Source organism: Scleropages formosus, chromosome 13 (assembly GCF_900964775.1).
Source record: "Scleropages formosus chromosome 13, fSclFor1.1, whole genome shotgun sequence".
NCBI classification, from domain to species: Eukaryota; Metazoa; Chordata; class Actinopteri; order Osteoglossiformes; family Osteoglossidae; genus Scleropages; species Scleropages formosus.
In genome coordinates, this window is record NC_041818.1 from 19588772 (window position 1) to 19608957 (window position 20186).

Sequence of the window (20186 nt, forward strand, 5' to 3'; positions counted from 1 at the left end):
GTTACCCTACAATGACGTCGCCATCACCTCCATTTTTTCCTCATTTGCCTGCAAGGTCTTGCGAAGTTTTAAATATTTGACACAAATTTAAGAGCTCTCCATGACGCTTTAGAAAAACACTTCCAGGGTTGTCCAGCTCCACCGTAGAGTAATGAAGCGCCGAACGATGCACTTTCCACTGAGGCTATGGACTGAACGTACTCGTAATAAGTCAGACTACGGACAGCACTCTGCCGCCCCCTACTGTCAATGTGCTCACACAGCAAAGCAGACGTCGCCGTTAAATGTTCGGTTTATTCAGATCAGTCTTACATGTCAACTCAACTATACAAAACACGTATAACTGAAAGTTAATGAACTGTACATACTGTACACATCTGTGATTGAGGTATAAACCGTATCATTTTAAAAGCAACAAGAACAGTAAATTAAAACATACTGATTAACTGCTCTCCATGAACACACTACACAATAAATTAACACATACTAGCAGAACACTGAACTATGGGTGGACTGATACAGTCTGTAGAAATCTCCCCTGGAGAATACACTGAAGGTAATAGACTGTTGGATGGTCACTTTCTCCTCCCCTTCTTAAGAGGGTCAAAAAACGGGTGCTTGATTGCTTCTTCCAGTGTGATTCTCTTTGATACATTGTACTCCAGCATCTTTTCAATCAGGTCAAACAGCTGCTCATCGTCAGAGCTCTTGGAGGTCATGTATTGCTGTGGGAGAAGAATCATTCATACAGATGCAATACAGAACAAACATTCCAAAGGCTGCTGATTTTACTGATACCCTTCCCAATACTCTCCTCTTAAACATTCAACAATAGAAAAACCCCACTGCAAATGACTGATAACTTCTATCAGCAAACTCACCCGGAGAGGTTTGCAGTGCTTCCTCACATATCTACCCGCTGAACTGTGCTCATCCCAATCGAGGCGTTCATTATGTACATATCGTCGCTTCCTACAGGATCAAATGAGATCAGAGATGACCAAGATGCTCAGTGATATTCAACTATAAGAATTCCATATCCTGTTATGGAATTTACATGACTTCCTACTGCATATTACTAAGTTCTAATGTAGGACAGTCAATACTTTGACACCCTCAAGTAAACATACCTGGTTTTTTGTAGCAGGTGAGTAGGTATGGGACCCAAAACTCTCTCCATCATGGCCAAGTGTTCTTTACTGTCATGTGTCTGAAGCAAAACAAGACAGCATGCTGACAGTCAAAATATGACATTGAGGGGATTTAAAAGTGTAATCCTTCCTAACTTTATACATTTTTAAAGCCATTTACCTGAAAGAGTGTTAACCCCAGGTAATACTCAATCAGAATGCAGCCCAGACTCCAGATGTCACAAGTTTGGTTCCATCCTAGTTCTGGTCATTTAAATAAATAAAAATAAAAAAAAAAAAAAATTCTGCTTATTAGTTGAAAGATTAAACATTACACAAATCCAACCATACTTAAACACATGCTTACCAAGAATGACCTCAGGTGCTCTGTAATGCCTAGTTGACACTACAGATGTGTGATGTTCATGGTCATATGTGGCATTGCCAAAATCCACCACTTTCACATCTGTGAATTTCAATGTCCTCTCATCCCGTTTCTGGATTTGGGGAGAAAAGTTATTTTACTACTGACAATGTAGCATGTCCTAACTGTATTATGAGACAAGTTACAGAATCCAAACAGAAACATTTTGAGCTTTACTTCAAATACAGTAAGAAATGAGTGAAATATAGGACACTCACCATTTTGGCATTGTATTCCATAGTATAGTCAGAATTCACAAAGAGAATATTCTCTGGTTTCAGGTCAGTGTGAGTTAACTTGTTCCGATGGAGAACTAAAAAAAATTTAAAAAAAAAAAACCTTTACTGAAGTATTTGCACAACAAAAACGCCTAAAAATAGTAAAACCATCTGATACCACAAAACACGCAATAAATTAGAATTATAGAATTTAAGCACATGCTACTCACATCGTACAGCTCTAATTATCTGGTAGGCCATGTGTCTGATTTGGTCCACAGAGAAAGGCAAGAAGCTGTTTTCCTTCAGGAAGTCATAAGTGCTCAGACCAAGCAGCTCAAAAACAATACAGATGTGTCCATGATGGTCAAACCAGTCCAACATCTGCACACAAGCACTACAGGTAAAGGGGGGGGGGGTGAGAAAAATCAAGGTCACTAAATGTCCAGAAAGCAAAGGTTATTACCAGCAAAGGCTCTAGCATGTATGCATGAGTGACTTACTATCTCCTTTCAGAGTCAAGAGAATTTAGTTGTTCCAAAACCTCAACCTCAGACAAAGCTGCTTCTCGATATCGATCAATATTTTTAATTATCTTCAGTGCAACTCGTGCACCCCCTCTGCAAAAGCAAAACACCAATATAAGTGAGCAGTATGAGACCACAACGATGGGCAAAACTTTGAATTAAGTATGCCACAATGCTTACTTTGCATGATCGATGCACTCCACTACTTTTCCAAAGGCCCCCTCTCCTAAAGAGCATACAATCTCATCTACGGGGACAAAGAGAAACAGTTAGGACCAAAAAATTGAAGTTCGCCTTATAATCACAGCACAGAAACAGTCTAGCTTTCCATTAAGTTAGGCAAATAAGTTTAGCATTAAATTTAAATTAAAATACACAAAACATACTTTTAAGTATATAGAACAAATGTAAGGTAGACATAAAATTAATAAATTTACTTTTAAAAGATTTAAGAAGTGATTTACAAGCGCCCCCCAACTAACTAATAAAATAGCATTGTCTCCGGCAAAACAAAAGAGAAAGTTACAAAAAAGGTATATGTTCTATACATCGTTCTCTTAGCACGTGTCCACTGTGACAGATCAGATGACCCTCCTCATCATCCTCAAAACTCCTGGATCTTTTCCTGCGATGACTCCTCTGGACCGGTCACCATCATCACCACCATAAACCCACGAGTACGCGCCATTCATTCATTCAGCAGGGGGGATATTCGGCATTCAGATATCGCGCCAGGCCACAGCAGCAATTTCAAATTCATCCCCGAGAAATGCACAGGGCCCCACATAGTTCGTGTTACAGAAGAAAAACATGGCAACAAATTTTCAGACAAGAGACTTTCTCAAAGAATAAATAGCAAAAACAATATACATCAACATTTTCCTTCCCACTGCTTCCCCTTGTACAACAAAATCTAAATTCTTCTTAGCTGGATTTCTTCAGTATAAAGCCATTAAAACCAGTATTAACGTCTGTCATACATAATTGAAATATTTGCACGGAATCTCAGTAACATTGCAGTTTATTACTACACTAAAATAGAACATGCATATCAACTCCTGAATTCACCACTCAGCATACATCTGTCACAGTAGTAGTATGGGGGGTAAATTTTAAAAACAAGGAGGGGACAAGGCCAGGGACCTGTGTTAACAGGCACACATATAAAGAGTGGACAAAAAGTAAGCTGGACCTTTTCATACCGAGTAAGAGTGATGCTGTGAGGGGCTCTGTCGGCGCCCACGGTGGCGTCCATGACTGCTGCGCCGACTGCAGCCCGAGGACTTGCTGTAATGGTGCCAGTCTCTGTCTTTCTCACGTGGATTGCACAGTGCCCCTCGACCTTTGTCCTCATATCCAGGGTCATCACTTAAATCTCGTACTCTATGCTCCCTGCCATCCACCTTCTCATTAAGAGTTCGTGATTCCAGATAATGCCTGCAAGACATTAAAGCATTGCTCAGTAATATCTTATGGCAGTTACCTCTAGCAACAGCAATCACAGCTGAAACAGTTTTAGGTACTACAAATTATGTAGTAAATAAAAGTGTAGTAAATAAATGTTTATTTTTCACTTCACAGTCTAACATCACAGACTGCATTGCAACATGAAACCAACAACACAGAACAACTACAAAAGCTTTCACGTCAGGAACATATACATTAATTTCAGCTCAGCACTCATCTTCAAGACACAGATATAATGCATTATCTCGAGAGTTGAAAACCAAAGTCAAGTTGTTTTAAACAGAAGACAGGGAAGATAACACGCAGTCTAAATACATTTTTGCCTGATAAAATGTTACTTCAATCTTACAGTAGGTACTTTGCCACAGAGAAAGGAAACAGCCTAGTAAACTGAACACAGTACATTTTAATGTCACAAAAGGACATTAGAACAAGCAAGCACAACTTGATTCTTTTCAGTGTACATGCCCAGATGAATTAAGTCATGCATAAAAGAACAAAAGTACCTCCCCCCAAAGTCTGAACTAGACTAAAAGACTACCGCTTAATCTATTCATTAAGCTTATGATTTTGTCCAAAGTGACTTGCAATGTGATTCAAGTCTTCAATGAGATACTCACTTATAAAAGATCAATTCAACCAAGTACCTTGCTCAAGTGTATTATAATAGCAGTAGGGTTTAAATAGGGAAACTTCATTTTACAATGGCAAAAGGCCTCATCACCGTGCTATCTGCAGCCACGGACTTTTTAAATTTGAAAATTATTGCAAAACAAAATACTGTACAAATATAACAAATACAGTGGTAGGCATGTCAGACATTCCATGCAAATAATTTTGAGAGAAAATTATGTGTATCTTGAAAGATCTTCCTTAGTTTATAGTAGACTAGACCATGATTTATTTACAATTTATTCATTTAGCTGACACATGATTCTACAGTGTTAAGATACTTACAATTAAATTTACCCATTTCTGCAGTTGGGTAATTTTACTGAAGCAATTTAGGGTTAGGACCTTGCTCAAGTGTACTACAGCTGCAGGTGGGATTTGAACCTGTGACCCATGGCTTGGAATGGTCCAAGGCTACAGCTGTTACCACTATGCTTCCAGCTGCAAGATCCCTGTCCAGAATCATGAGCCCTGACTTGACCATAGGACAAAGTTATTTGGGTAACCTAAAAAAAATTACTCTCTTTAAATACTGGGAGATACAGAAGAAAAGGCTTACCTTTCATAATCCCTGTAATGGCGGTGGTGCCTGCGGGATTTGTTTTCCCTCTCGCTGCTGTGGGACTCCCGCTTCCGCCGCTTGCGACTCTCCATCCGCTCCTCCCAGTCGTACTCGTCTAGCCAGTCCCTCGGAGTGCGCATGCGCTTAGACTGCCTCATCTGCTGAATGATGACACGTTCCAGTTCGATTTTACACGGGTACAGCGGTAAGAAGAAGCCATAGCGCTAAGATCTCAAGATGGCGCGCACGATTACATATGAGCACCCAAGCAAGCCACTTGTCAAAGAGAAAACAAAAATGAATACCACAAATGCACACCTGATCTCCCCAGGCCAGTTCTTTACACATATCGAATTATTTATCGACTTTACAAACGATTTTGTAATTTTGTTAACGTAACACGCATGAAAATATTTATTCACAAGGATAACATTTTTAGCGATATTGCCCTAAATAAATTCACCAAAACAATTGTCCTGAATCATGATTATGCTATGCCATGCGTCTTCTTGGTTGGTAACAAAAAATCAGTAACGCACTGACTGAAAGAAAATTATATTCAGCGGTACTACAAGATTAATTTCACGAACGCTGCCCATTATTATTTTTAACTGCAAATAATATTAAAAAGACATCAGAGAATTACACTGGATTTTTTTCGCGTTTTTCAAGCAAATAAATGAATTATTAACCGTCGTTTCCGTTGTCGATTTCGTACACAAAGCCTTCGTTAAATTTTCTAATATTCGGTGGAAAACGTTACACTTGACAAGAAACTGACATTCAGCTATTAAGATATAAAAACCCTTACCTCTAGCGTCCACCAAAATGTTCAAGCGCGTGAAATTCCTGATTACAGGCGACTTTAACAGAAGCGCCGTCTTTGTTTTAACCAGCAAACAACATTAAAATGGCGACCGTTCTAGAACTTTCTCAGAACAACACCACACTAGAGGGTGTGGCTATAAACCCGTGGGGCGTATCAGAACAGCCGATTTGACGTCATACATTACAGACGCATAAATTTGCTGGCTCATGGGAAATGTATTCGTAAAAACCCGGAATTTGCCGTTTCCCACCTGAAAAGAAAAGTAAAATAAAATACAAATCTTTTAAGATCAAGAATATATGCTCAATCTATATAGCCTTAAAATTGTATTCTTACATTTCTTTGAGCTTTGAACATAAAATAATTTCATTTACACGTAACAAAAAATTTAAAGCAAGGTTTGTTTTACCTGTAACAAATGTTAATATCTCGCTCACTAACTTTTCTTAACTGCTTGCCCAGCAGGTAGCAACGGTCATTAGCCTATCGGGTCAAAGGCACAGGCCAAACCACCTGCACCCCGCACCGTAATTCGCTTTTTCTAAAAAATTTTGAATAAAAAAAAAAAACAAACAAATGAACACATCTACGGACCCTTATAGCAGTGGGCGCAAGGTGCAGCAGGATCCATCCTGGACAGGAATCCAGCTCTTGACAAATTTTAATGCTAAGGGAATAATGAACTATTATACACACACACACACACACACACACACACACATTTTCAGAACCGCTTGTCCCATACAGGGTCACGGGGAACCGGAGCCTACCCGGTAACACAGGGCGTAAGGCCGGAGGGGGAGGGGACACACCCAGGACGGGACGCCAGTCCGCCGCAAGGCACCCCAAGCGGGACTCGAACCCCAGACCCACCGAAGAGCAGGACCCGGTCCAACCCACTGCGCCACCGCACCCCTTTAAACTATTATATCAATGAAATAATTCATTGCTACTTTACATTGGACTTGGCTAAAACCTCTGAGTAGGCCCAGTTCACGAGATGAAGGCCGTGTGGCTCTAAGTGAGACAATGGTTACTTTCAGCTGGAAAAAAAAAAAAAAAAAAAAAAAGACAGAGACCAAGAAATGTGAATACCCACAAATTCAAGATTCTTGCCTCCCACTTTGGGATTTGCATGCAGGCATGTCCTCGGAGATCAAAAGAATTGTGAGCATTAACTACATCCCAACCCTCAATCTACTGAATTAAACAGGAGAATGAATGAGGAAAGAAGGCTTCTGCAAGTAAAAATCAATGTCAGAAATGAAGCCAGTCTAGTGATATAACAATATTAAGTGTCTTAAGACAAATGGCATCTAAGACAAATACAGAACAATCAAGGCTCAATTCATTGTTTATTCCAAGGACATTTTCAATACCAAGCACTCACTTTACAAAAGGCAGATAATGACAAAGAAATTAGAAATTGACATTTCAAGCAATCTTTTGAAACAGTGTAAATTACACATTCCAAATGAAAAATTTCAGGTCTTGGATGGATGCTGAATAATTGGTTTTGTGACTTTTATGGTGGACTGGCAGTTGTATCTTTGTAGGTCCAGTTGCATTTTGGCAGTAGTACTTAGCACAGAGCAGCATGGACTCATTTCACTAACAAAGTTTTCTTTTAAAAATCACAAAAACTTAAATTTATCCTCTTTATCCTAAAATTGTACCAGTTAAGGATTAGGCTCATTAACATTGATGGAGCACCATCAAATCATAACTATTAGTATTCTGCAGTACAAGGGGCACGATCCATACAGTTCTAGTATTTAAAAAGCCTGAAACAATATACACAAGAACAAAAATGTTAAAGAGTAACATGTATAAAGTTTAAATAATAGAAATAAGAATATATAGCATTTTTCATGGTTCAGCTCAGTAAAAATGTTAATAAAATGCAATACTAGTAAAGGGGTACTGATGATAAACCAAAGTTATGTGAATGACACACTTATAAAAGGAGAATAACAAGCAGGTCGTGAGTGGTAGCATCAGGTTTTGTACAGCTCATTGTGACCACAATGAAGAGGCTACAGGCAGCTTGCATGATGGCAACACAGAGAATCTCCAAGCAAACCAACTGAGCACATTTCACCACATGGAAATATCCCAGGGTGTCCTGGGACAGACTGAGAACAAATCCAATGTACCGTGACATTGCTGATGGTGTGGGCACACGTCCCCTAAGAACTGGGCTCTCAATGTCAGAACTGGACAGCCACATTAATTTTTACTTGAAAACAACAGCTGTAGCCTGAAAGTCAGACGTGAGCCCAAAATGGGGGGAGACACAAATGACAGTAGCGCTGATCTTCTTCATGGTCGCACACAACACACTGTGAATGGAATACTGCACTGTGGAGATTTATTAACCCTAACATGAAGCAGACACTGTTGAAGATGATGTTTAGTTAGCTAACCAGGCAAGACAAGGACCAGGTCACCTTGACTGCACCGAGAAGCTGTGAGTGAACGAGCCGGCTGTGCGAAAAATGCGGCGTTCATTAAAATACTTAAAAGGTAGACATATGACCCATCCCTTGAGCCAAAGGTGTTTCACAAGCACACCACTCGCACATAGAACCATTTAAAGCAGAATGCGCCTTAAAAAGAAAGTCTTTAAATAGCAAAGTACCCCATTAAAACACATCCCACCCTCACCCTTCCCTTCCCATCCCCGTTGCCATTAAACAGCAAACCAAAACTGTGACCACCCAACACAACATCATCATTGTCAGTAACATCAACAAGAGATTGAGAGGACACGGCTGACCGTACATAATGTTATTTTGTTTCCAGCACAAAGTAATACACGTGTAAAAAGCCATCTGTTTTAACAAAAGTTTTCTCTGACCTCTGAAGCAAAATTTTTTTACTTATTCCCAATATCAAAACCCACCAGAAAAGCCCATACTGCATTGGACTGTTCACATTTACCTGTGTTACAGAGGGAGGGGGGAAGGGGGAAAAAAAAAAAAGTCTTGGTACATTTCAAATTCATAATTCCTTCAGTGTTGTGACGTAAAAAGCATAATGCCCTTCTAAAAGCCATTGTCTACACATGCCGTAAGAATTGAACCTTTAGGGAGAAACATACATCTGTCATTACAGAATTCTCAAGGGAACATTTGACAACTGAATATCAGTCAATGAGGAACATCCTGTGGAATAGGAGGTGCTCAGGGGTTCAGCAGAAAGGTGTCCATCCCCATCACCTGTCCATCAGCCAGACACATCTTGTTCTGCTATCTGTTTTCAGCAGTTTATTTTCAGGACAAATTAAACGCATGAGAACTATAAAGATGCAGACAAGACTGGAGGGGCAAGCACTGAGCAGGGGGGGTATAAAGCAGTCAATCCCTGCCCTGCATATTACACGCTGGATTTTTTGAAAACCTGGTGTTAAAGTCCAAGGTTTGCATGTAACCAATGCTGTAACGTGACACTGTTTAACCAGTTAAACCAGAATCATATGTTGGACCAATCCTCATTTAACCAAGTCCTGGTAAAGGCTGGAATTTCACAAAAAGTAGAGGACGGGAGCAGTAGGATTGATGTCTGTCTGGAATGCCGTGGGTTTCCGACGTTGGCATAAGACCTTCAGTACCGTAGTCTCTCAGCAGGACAGGATTGAATGGGTTCTTTTGCTCACTAGGCTTGGCAGAGGCCTTCATGTAGGAGTTCCTCCTCTATTCACAGGGCTACAGTACTGTACAATGTCAAAGAGACACAAGGCTATAGGGCACAGAAAAAATATGAATAATAATTTATATAAAAAAGTTAAGGACTGTAAATCCTTCCAGGTAAATCTTCAATTAAATTGTGGTAAACAAAAAGCACACACACAAAAAAAAAAAAAAAAAAAAAAAAAAAAAAAAAAAAAAAAAAAGACAGAGACCCACACAGACATTCGTGTTCACTCGTTCCGTAAACACACACTCCTCTCACTCGCTGTATGCTTATATATAAATATATACACGTCTGCACCTGGCCATCATGGCAAAATAAAAAGAAAAACTATTCTAATACTTTGCAAGGGCAGTTTGCTAGATTCTAGTCTATATCCATAATTCTGTACAGGGGTCTTCTTTTGTTCAACTGTTTTTCAGATGAATCCTGTTCATCATTCTTTATGTTTTGTCAGATTTTGTAAAAACACCTAAGTTCCAGCTAGGTTCGATCACAGTCTCCTCTTAGTGCAATGAACTTGCTCCACTGTGGAGTGGAGGCTCTTCTGCCTGTTTGTCCTCATGTCTTTCCCAAGATGGTGGACCTGGAACAAGAGGAGGATTTGGGGATTACGCATTCAGTCAACTCAGCTCAAGTCAGATCACTATATCTGACAAGTCAAAGACCTGCAAGTACACCTGTGGAGCCACTAATCCTAGGAAACATACTTGTCACGTGTCACACGATTCAAGGGCCCTGCAGAACATCCCAAATGTGTAATTTTTAGTTATGAAAGTATATTATAGGAGCTCTTGTTAAATCACATCATCTCACCTGAGAGTTTTCCACCTGTCCTTCTCTATCTGGTTCTCTGGACTCTCACTCTCATAGGATGCCAGGTAGAGCCCTGGGGGAGAAACAGACAGACATAACATATCACCCCACCGTCCATATTCTTGCAAGGCCATTCAGCTCTCTCCCCATTCCACCAGGATCTGAACAAATTGTTTTCACAGAACCTGTTGGAGAATTGCCTGTCTGAGTTCTTAGTGGTGTAAAGGCCAGTGGAAAAAGCTGCTACAGAGAGGCCCAGCAGGAATGGATAGAAATGAAAAGTCCTGATGTAATGTCTAGATGGACATTGTGTGGGCCCAGTAATGGGAGGGTGAGGGACTCACCGTCCTCGTTGAAGATGGGTGCAGTGTGCAGATAGTGCAGGATACTACGCTCCTCTTCGAACGGGCACTCCACCTGCTTCCAGGTCATGAACTCGCCCACTTGCCTCGCCAGCTCCACAAATTTCTAAAAGCAAAAAGAACAGCAAAGTTCAAGTTCAAGTTTAGGTTGTCACAGGTACAGGTACCACATACAAGTATCATGAAATTCTTCCTGAATGCTTCTCCACAGACTATGGACAAAAAACAGAGACAATAAAAATACTGCACAAACAAAACAATGACAGTGAGAAGTGTAACAGTAATAACAATAATACCAGTTGACAGCCAGAGAACTCAGAACGAGAGAATGAGAATGGTAAATTACAATGCCACTTGAAGCAATGTGCTTGAGAGGAGTAGTCCAACTCTAGTTATTAAAGGTGGCACATTGGTTAGTGTTGTATACTCTTACAGCAGTGGGGTAAAAGCAGTTCCTGTACCTAGCAGTGCGGGTTCGAATAGACCTGAGCCGCTTTGCAGATGGCAGAGAAGAGAAAAGTGCCCGTGCGGGGTGACTATGATCTTTTATGATGCGCATCGTCTTTCTGAGGCAGCGTGTGGTGTAGATGTCCTGGACTGCTGGTAGCTGTGTGCTAATGACTCCCTGAGCTGTTTTGACCACCCTCTGTAGGGCTTTCTTGTCCTGTATGGAGCAGCTGCCACCCCAGGATGTAATACACCATGTGAGGACGGACTCCACAGCACACCTGTAGAAAGCGGTGAGGACTGTAGTGGACATCCAGGCTTTCTTCAGACGCCTGAGGAAGTGGAGACGTTGATGGGCCTTTTTGATGGTTGATGCTGTGTGCTCAGTCCATGTGAGGTTGGCAGTGAGGGTGACCCCTAGGAATCTGAAGCTGTTGACCCTCTCTACAATGTCCCCTCCTATGTAGATGGGTGCATGAGCCGTATCCTGTTTCCTGAAGTCAATCACCAGCTCCTTAGTTTTACTGACATTGAGAGACAGGTTGTTGTCCTGGCACCACTCTCCCATGAGCCTCACCTCCTCTCTGTAGGCCGTCTCATCGTATCACAACGGTGGTATCTTCAGCAAACCTTATGATGGTGTTGGAGCTATGCCTGGCTACACAGTCATGTGTGAGCAAGGAATATAGTACTGGGCTCAGGATGCTTCCCTGTGGAGTGCCAGTGTTGAGGGTCAGCGGAGAGGAGGTATTACTGCCAATCCGCACACGCTGGGGTCTGTTGGTGAGGAAATCCAGGATCCAATTGTACAATGTGGCACTCAGTCCCAGCCCTAGTAGTTTGTGGATCAGCTTGGTTGGGATGACAGTGTTAAATGCTGAGCTATAGTCCACAAATAGCAGCCTTGCACAGCAGTTTTTATTATCCAGGTGAGACAGAATGGTGTGAAGTGTATGTGATATTGCGTCTTCAGTGGATCTGTTGTGGTGGTAGGCAAACTGCAATGAGTCCAAAGTGTCTGGGACGGTGTCCTTAATGTGTCCCAGCACCAGCCTCTCAAGGCATTTCATTGCAATGGGGGTCAGTGCCACTCGGTGATTGTCATTAAGGCAGCTCACTTTGTTTTTCTTAAGAACGGGGATAATGGTGGTGTTTTTGAAGCAGGTGGGTACAGGTGAGCTTTTTAAGGAGGTGTTAAATATGTCCGTGAACACAGCAGCCAGTTGTTCAATGCATGTTTTTACAACTCGCCCTGAAACTCCATCCAGACCAGCAGCTTTGTGGATGTTGACACGGCTAAAGGTTTTTCTCACTTGTGCTACAGACACGGTGAGACTGGCGTTATCATGCAGCGCAGTGGGGATCCGCACCGGGGGGTCTTTGTTCTCGAACTTGAAGCGGCCATAAAACGTGTGCAGTTCGTCAGGGAGAGACGGAGCGGCACCTGTCAATGTCTGCATCTGTGGTTTATAATCTGTTAATGTTCGAATTCCCTGCCACAGCCTACGTGCATCTTAGGTGAAGTTAAACTCTGATTCCACCTTCCTGCTGTATTCCCGTTTCATGCCGGCGATGGCTTTGCGAAGCTCATACTTGCTCTTCTTGTATGCGTCCGTGTCTCCGGACTGAAACGCGCAAGTTCGCGCACGGCTCTTATTTTGGATTTCGGCGGTTATCCACAGTTATCCAAGTGTCACATCCCTGAGTTAGCTAGGCATATAACATGAACCAGGATGAAGAGCAGGGGAAGAATGGCTGCTGAAGTGACAGGTTAGATCTTAACCTCCATGGACAAGGTAACACTGCCGGTACTGTCGGTAGCCATCCATCCATCCATCCATCGTAACTACTTGTACAATTCTGGGCTGTGGGAGTCTGGAGCCCCGAACCCAGAAATGTAGTACATGAGGCAGGATAGGACCCTGTTTCCAGTTTATTATTTACATACATATTTTAATTTAGCAATTCTTTCCAAAGAAACTTAAAACTAGTTGCATCTTTTTTTTTTTTTTATAAAGCTAGGTAATTTTCACTGGAGAAATTCAGAGTAAGTAATTTCAACAAAGGTAGTAGAATCAAAAGATCTGAATCTAAGACACTCAAGTGTGAGTCAGAAGCTGTACCTGCTAACTATGCCACCTGCTGCCTCTGTGTGTGCAATTCCCCATTGTAGGACAATAACGCATACAAATGACTACAGACAATTTAGAAAATTTAAATTTTCACCACTTCAGATTCTTTGGACTGCTGGAGGAAACTGGATCACATGGCAGAAACCCACAAGAACAGGGGCAATACGTGCAAAATCCACTAGATTTGAACCATCGTCCGAGCGCACAGCTCAGGAGCTGTGAGGCACCAGCACTACCTGATGGACCACTATGCACCCCTGCCTACAATATGCACATTTATTTAGTAACTCGATATAAATAATGTACCTTTCCTGAGCTGGCTATTGAGATTTGCACACAAGTGTATTCCATAATGGGTGTACGGAAAAAACACAAGCCCTGCAAATCCCAGAATAATTGCATTTTTACCCCATATTTGTAAAATGAAGACATCTTCGGCATCAAAAAGACCCAGCGCCGCCTTACCTCAAAGTTGACATGCCCATTGGGAAGGCGGTTCGCGCACCCCTCGTTGAGGAAGTAGATGTCTTTGATGAGCAGACTGAAGAATGGAATGACTATCTGAAGGGGAAAAAGAATCATGCATTAGTATGGCGCATACAACACAACAAAGAGTACAATGGGTAACCAAGGAGATGCGAGGAGACAGACACGATGCCGCGGTCCAGAAAACACAGGGAGCAAGCTCCGGTGCTGTCAGTGAGTTCAAGCTGAGTCTGAGTAATGAGTTTGAGTCTGAACCCTTGTCAGAGCCCGAAACCAAGTCATTGGATGGATCATCTCACGAGTCCGTATTCCAGTCAGAGTCTCTCGACGTCATACCAAAATATATTTGAAATTAAGATTCCTCCCAAAAACATGCTGTTCTAAACTCCAAAAATACCCTGGAGAGAAACATCTTAAATAAAATATTAATTTTCCAGCTGTGCAGCAGCTCTGCCTCATCTAATTATATAACCTGCTACAGAGCTGCTGTATTTCATAACTCACGTTTTGACAGACAACGCTCTGAAACGCTACAGATTCCTTCTGAGATAATTCAATCTTAAAGTGATTTAAAAAAATAAAAAAAATCAAAAATGCAATATTTATACTTCAGCTGCTTTAAGCTTTACAGTCTTGGTCCCATGAAATAGTGATGACTCAGGTCAGATTTGTATCCCAGTTGCATCCTCTAGCACCAGATTCGTGGAGCCCTGATAGTGGGTTAGGCATACCTTCTCCCTATTGCTATGGGCGGTCTGGGACCGGTGGGCTGCGCCCCTCAGAGCGGTCCTGTAGTTGTAGAAGTTTCCAGTCGGATCCATTTGGTGCTGCATGGAAGAAAAAGAGTTTGTGCAGGTTTATATGAAGGAAAGTAAAATGCTAAGTCCATGTTACTTACAAATTACATATTTACATAGATTTATTTAGCGGACACTTTTCACCAAAGTGACTTCCAATGAAGTCTATGTAGTGTTGTCAGCCCACACATCTCATTCACCGCAGTGACTTACACTGCTAGATACACTGCTTACACTGGGTCACTCATCCATACATCAGTGGAACACACTCTGTCATACACTGTGGGTGAACCTGAATAGCAGGTCTTTGGACTGCAGGAGGAAACCAGAGTGCCTGGAACAAACCCACACAGACACAGGGGAGAATGTGCAAACTCCACACAGACTGAGTGGCAATTGAACCCATGTCCTCTCGCACCACCTAGGCGCTGTGAGACACTAGCGCTACTCGCTGTGCCACCATGTCTATTTCAAGGTGAACAATGGGTTTTTCACCCCCAGTTTGGGTCACACAGCATTCCAGTACTGCTATATTCAGTTTTAGTTCATATTTCATATCTGTTTAGTTGATGCGTTGGTCCCTGCTGACTTAAACTGTATGTATCATAATAAAAGTTTTCAATAAAAACATGACACGGTGGCACAGTGAATAGTGCTGCTGCCCCATAGGACCTGAGTGGTGCAAGAGGATGTGGGTTCAATCCCTGCTCAGTCTGTGTAGAGTTTGCATGTTCTCCCTGTGTCTGTGTGGGTTTCCTCTGGGTGCTCTGGTTTCTTCCTGCAGTCCACAGACATGTTGTTCAAGTTCCCCCATAGTGTGCGAGTGACAGAGAGAGTGTTTTCCACTGATGTATAGATGAGTGACCCAGTGTAAGTAGTGTATCTAGCTGTGTAAGTCACCTTGATGAATAATGTGTATGGACTGATAATGCTGCATACAGTTCATTGGAAGTTGATTTGGAGAAAAGTGTCTGCTAAATAAATGTAATAAAAGGCATTCATTACTTGTGGCTATTTACAGCAAACAGCTACAGTTAGGACATTGCATCTAAAAGTAACAGCACACAAAAGCCCAACATAACAGTGACTGACTCAGTGTAATCATAGTTAAAAAAAATGAAATACCACCTCCTCCTGTTTTTTCACTCACACGGATCAAAGGAAACCCGCGACTTAGCCGTACCTCCAGGATGAAGAACTTTGCAGTCTTGACTTTTCCCCACGTCTTCTTCAGCCGAGACACGGGGCTCATGTTCATCCCGGCTGGAAACAGAGACACATGAGTAATATGGTCAGGAGAGCATAGGCCGTTTGAGCGCTCTCGCACTTGGACACCCACGCTGGGCAACCGTGTGTGTGTGTGTGTGTGTGTGTGTGTGTGTGTGTGTGTGTGTGTGTGTGTTCACGCCTATTTGAGCCTCGTCACAAACATTTCAGTGGCCAGTATAACTGTCAAAATGACAAATACACAACTCTGACATGTGAAAACTCTGGTTCATTACATTGTGGTTCATCAATAAAAACAAGAACTGTTGAACTGCACTTTATTCAGTGTTATTAGAAGTATGTGAGCTGTGATACATCACTTATTTTTCACTCACATGTGTGTGGGGACCGTTGCTTTTACTTGTGTTAATCTTCCCTCAGCAGCAAACATTTACATTTATTCATTTAGCTGATGCTTTTCTCCAAAGCAACTTACAATGTTAAGGTAATAATTATTACATGTTTATAATCATTTACCTCTTTATACAGCTAGGTAATTTTGACTAGAGCAATTTAGAGTAAGTACCTTGCTCAAGGGTACTACAGCCAAAGGGGCGGATTGAACCTGCAACCTTTGGGTTGAAAGACAGTAGCTCTAACCACTATGCTACCAGCTGTCCCAAACAAATTGAATCGAATCGAACCCATGTCCTCTCGCACCACCTAGGCGCTGTGAGACAGAAGCACTACTCGCTGTGCCAACGTGCCACCCAAACTGGCATCCAAACTGGAGTCAAACCTTCCTCAACCTTTGTCAAAAGCGGAAACTCGTTAGAACGCGAACTCATAGCGCGCCACGAAAGCCTGGACCCACCGTCCACCGTGTATCGGCTCTACAGTGTATTTTGTACCTGTGCCATTATACCTTGAAAATGCCTTATTAGGGTTTTGAATGTATAAGAAATGGGGAGAGGAGGGTCTCATGAGGGATTATGTCTAATTATTTATCCAAAGAGCCACAGTGAGAAACGGATTTGATTTCTGCTAAAAAGCCACAGGTCAGAACATGTCAACACACTGTTTGGGTTCACATGGCAGCACTTGCCGGGCAACTAGTAGCGTAGGGGTTTGAGCTGTTGCCTTTGGACCCGAAGGTTACAGGTGCGAATCCCACCTCCAGCTGTAGCATCCTGAGCAATATACTTACCCTAAGTGTAAGTATCTTAATGCTTAAGCCACTTTGGAGAAAAGAATCAAGTAAATGTGTGTGTGTTGGGGAGAACTCACAAATGATGGCCATGAGGGAGTTGAAGTTGCCAATGTTGAAGCACTCGCGTGCCACGTCGATGAAGAACTCGATCACCTGGGCTCGCTGCTTCTTCTTCGCTGGCTGAGGGAGAGGATGATAAGAGGCTCTTTAGAGAGACCAGATCCGACCATAAACAGGCTCTTTTTAGATCATCGTGGCTAAGGTTTCAGAAGCAGGACACAGTCTGGAATGCTTTTCTTTACCGTTTTCCCATTTTCAAAATATCTTTTTAAATCATTACATTAGAGACACTTCCATCCTGTTGGGAAGAGAATTTTTGCTGGTTTCTTTGTTTTAGCTCCTGTACCCCCCATGCTTGTGTTTAAAACAGAATACCACTGTTCAAGTCCAGTGCAATTCACTGGAAGGAATATTCATGTTGCCATTAAAAGGCCATAGATTAATGATCGCAGTGGAAACCATTACAATGGCGCTGGAGTCAAGTCTCGCGATATTTGAGAGCGATCGCACTGAAACCATCGGCCTCACAGGCGTTGAACAAAACACACCGTTAACTTGTCTCGCGAGACTTCAATAAAGGCCTGGGCTGTGACTAAACATTGCGGCGTGTCTGTACTTTCACACGCAGACGTGCCTACATGTCATTCTTAAGCACTAACATCTTGAGAAGCGCACGCATTATTTTTTTTTTTTAAAAACAGATACTGGGGTAAATAACCACACCTCCACTAGATGGCGCTGCGACGCCATTCTGAATGTTTCTGTAATTACTATCCGAAGACCAGCCTTGTATCATATACACAAAACTGTTGTATGTATGTTCGTAATTAAACCTCGAAACCACACTGGCTTTACATACATTTATTCATTTAGCTGACACTTTTCTCCAAAGTGACTTAAAGCTACTTACAGTTATTTACCCATTTATACAGCTGGGCAATTTTACTGGAGTGATTTAGGGCAAGTACCTTGCTCAAGGGTATTACAGCAGTAGAGGAGATTCAAACCAGCAACCTTTGGACTGAAAGCTCTGCGCTTAACGTTTATTCATTTAGCTGATGCTTTTCTTCAGAGCAATTTACAATGTTAATCTATTTACAGTTATTTACCCATTTATACAGCTGGGTAATTCTACAGGAGCAATTTGGGGTAAGTACCTTGCTCAAGAGTACTACAGCTGGAGGTGAGATTCAAACCTACGACCCTTGGGTCCAAAGGCAGCAGCAGCTCTAACCACTCCGGTATCGGCTGCCACCTGCTTTAACAACAGTCCTCAAAAGGCAGCTGCAGCAGAAATATAATGGGCGGCAAAGACAAATCTTCCTGTCTCTTCAGAGGACCTTGAACACCCAGAAAGCACTTGGTACTAAGAAAGCTGGTGTTATACGTGCTGAAGGCTTCCTACCATGTCCCAGTGAATACACGCACATCGTCTCAAACCGTTTGTCCAGAGTGGGGGTCGCGGAAAGCCGGAGCCTAACCCGGCAACACAGGGAGCAAGGCTGGAGGGGGAGGGGATGCACCCAGGATGGGACGCCAGTCCATCGCAAGGCACCCCAAGTAGGATTTGAACCCCGGACCCGCCAGAGAGCGGGACCCGGCCAAGCCAGCTGTGCCACTGCGCCCCTCTCTAGTGAACACCTACCATGCAAATCTCTGTAGCCACCAGGTAGCACAGCCGGTTGAACCACTTCACATAGGCCTCCAGGTTACCGGTCTTCTTCTGGTCGCTGAAACAGGGCTGTCGACCACACGCACAGAGACACACATACACATCAGTCTTTGCGTGTCGCACAAGGGAATATGACGGAGCGTGTCCTCCTGGCCCCAGGTGCCAGTGACATCACCCCCCCCCGGTGCAGGCCGGCAGCTGTGATTACGCTGCGGCGACATGAGTGTACATCTAGTGGTTTTCCCCACTTTGTGGTCCAGGGAAAAACACTTTCGCCCTCCTCAACCTGATGTGTGTATGTTATACAGTACATACCACCTTTCTGTTTTCCCCACTCTGTCTGCAGGGCTCTGAGTAAGGTAGCCTTTTTTATTGAGTCTGATAGGCTGCTTAAAATGACTCAATGCTTGTCTTAACCACATTAAGCTTCAGGCTAGCTGAAGGGTCTAACCTCAGCATTGTTGGTTCAAGTCCCCGAAGGAGTCCTAATGCAGTAGCCCTGAGCGACATTCTCGTTGTTGAGTTTCTCTGTTAAAATATCTTAACACATGCAAATGGGTAAAACTGCAAGTTGCTAAGCAACAAAATAATACCTCTGATGAGGAACTTCTTGTCAAATGGAAGTATCAACAAACCCCACTTTGAGTGATAAACTGTTTGTGTTGAATATATTGTATTCTTCATTTTTTCATTTAGCTGACACTTTTCTCCAAAGTGACTTACAATGTCAAGACCAAAGGTCGCAGGTTCGAATTTCACCTCTGGCTGTAATACCGTTGAGCAAGGTGCTTACCCTGAAATTGCTCCAGTGGAATTACCCAGCTGTATAAATGGGTAAATAACTAAGAGTAACATTGTAAGTGACTTTGGAAAAAAGCGTCAGCTAAATTAATAAATGTTAAGGTACCAAAAGTTATTTACTTATTTAAACAGCAGGGTAATTTTACTGGAGCAATTCAGGGAAGTACCTTGCTCAGAAGTACTATATCAGTAGGCGAGATTTGAACCGGCAACCTTTAAATACAAAGGCAGCAGCGCTAACCACAATACTACCCCCTGCCCCTGTGTTATTAATATATTATTGCTTGTAATAGATTTAAATAGAATTTTTCTTCAGTTTTCCAATCATCTGCCACATACTCGCTTTGAGGCTCAGCACCACAGCATCTCTTCAACACAGGTAAGATCATCCTGGGCTGCAGAGTTTCTCTGAGAGCAAATAGACTGTCGCCTCCCAATTTCTGTTCCACCCTCAACTAGTAATGCCCCGCAAGCACAGCACAGAGAATCTGCCTTAAAATATCCCATCACCGCCAACATGGCATCATGACAAGACCGAGTTCTGGAAAGGCCCGTAAGGCTTATTTTAGGAGATTCAATTTTTTTTTCCAGATGAAAACTGTGCTGAGCAGATTTGAGATAATCTAAATATTGACAGACACTTTATTTCTAATAACAGGTACAGTAATATCTATT

The 20186-nt window shown here is 42.4% G+C and overlaps 2 protein-coding genes across 5 annotated transcripts in view; both read right to left on the reverse strand.

The window, feature by feature from the left end:
* Positions 1-274: 274 nt before the first annotated feature.
* On the reverse strand, positions 275-5945 carry clk4b (CDC-like kinase 4b). Of its 3 annotated transcripts, none has more exons than XM_029257598.1 (13): positions 5812-5945; positions 4998-5158; positions 3502-3736; positions 2848-2938; positions 2480-2546; positions 2276-2392; positions 2003-2169; positions 1773-1867; positions 1498-1627; positions 1312-1394; positions 1131-1210; positions 882-972; positions 275-725 (listed from the first exon to the last, which is right to left on the reverse strand). In XM_029257598.1, the coding sequence occupies exons 2-13, from the start codon at positions 5156-5158 to the stop codon at positions 576-578; spliced, it is 1467 nt and encodes a 488-aa protein (XP_029113431.1). In that variant the 5' UTR covers positions 5812-5945; the 3' UTR covers positions 275-575. The 3 variants fall into 3 exon arrangements, with proteins under 3 accessions (XP_029113431.1, XP_018612004.1, XP_029113432.1); XM_018756488.2 differs by having other exon boundaries at positions 4998-5161; XM_029257599.1 differs by lacking the exons at positions 2848-2938; positions 4998-5158; positions 5812-5945 and having other exon boundaries at positions 3502-3598.
* A 1226-nt stretch (positions 5946-7171) lies between these two features.
* Positions 7172-20186, reverse strand: part of LOC108936749 (ras-GEF domain-containing family member 1C-like) — a 31813-nt gene continuing 18798 nt past the window's right edge. For both annotated transcript variants that reach the window (XM_029257133.1, XM_018756306.2), the window contains exons 7-14: positions 18684-18779; positions 17056-17158; positions 15746-15825; positions 14497-14592; positions 13745-13840; positions 10683-10806; positions 10339-10411; positions 7172-10108 (exon numbers count right to left, since the gene is read on the reverse strand). In XM_029257133.1, the coding sequence (XP_029112966.1) occupies positions 10084-10108; positions 10339-10411; positions 10683-10806; positions 13745-13840; positions 14497-14592; positions 15746-15825; positions 17056-17158; positions 18684-18779 (693 nt within the window). In that variant the 3' untranslated portion in view covers positions 7172-10083. The remainder of the gene's footprint in view (positions 10109-10338; positions 10412-10682; positions 10807-13744; positions 13841-14496; positions 14593-15745; positions 15826-17055; positions 17159-18683; positions 18780-20186) is intronic.

What these genes read in the sequence shown, in the direction of transcription:
- clk4b (XM_029257598.1), bottom strand. Translation starts at nt 5,158, where the DNA reads ATGAGGCAGTCTAAGCGCATGCGCACTCCGAGGGACTGGCTAGACGAG. An exon ending in ACACGTGCTAAGAGAACGAT is followed by an intron (nt 2,547 to 2,847) that starts GTATAGAACATA and finishes TTGTCCCCGTAG; the next exon opens with ATGAGATTGTATGCTCTTTA. An exon ending in TGGAATACAATGCCAAAATG is followed by an intron (nt 1,628 to 1,772) that starts GTGAGTGTCCTA and finishes CCCCAAATCCAG; the next exon opens with AAACGGGATGAGAGGACATT.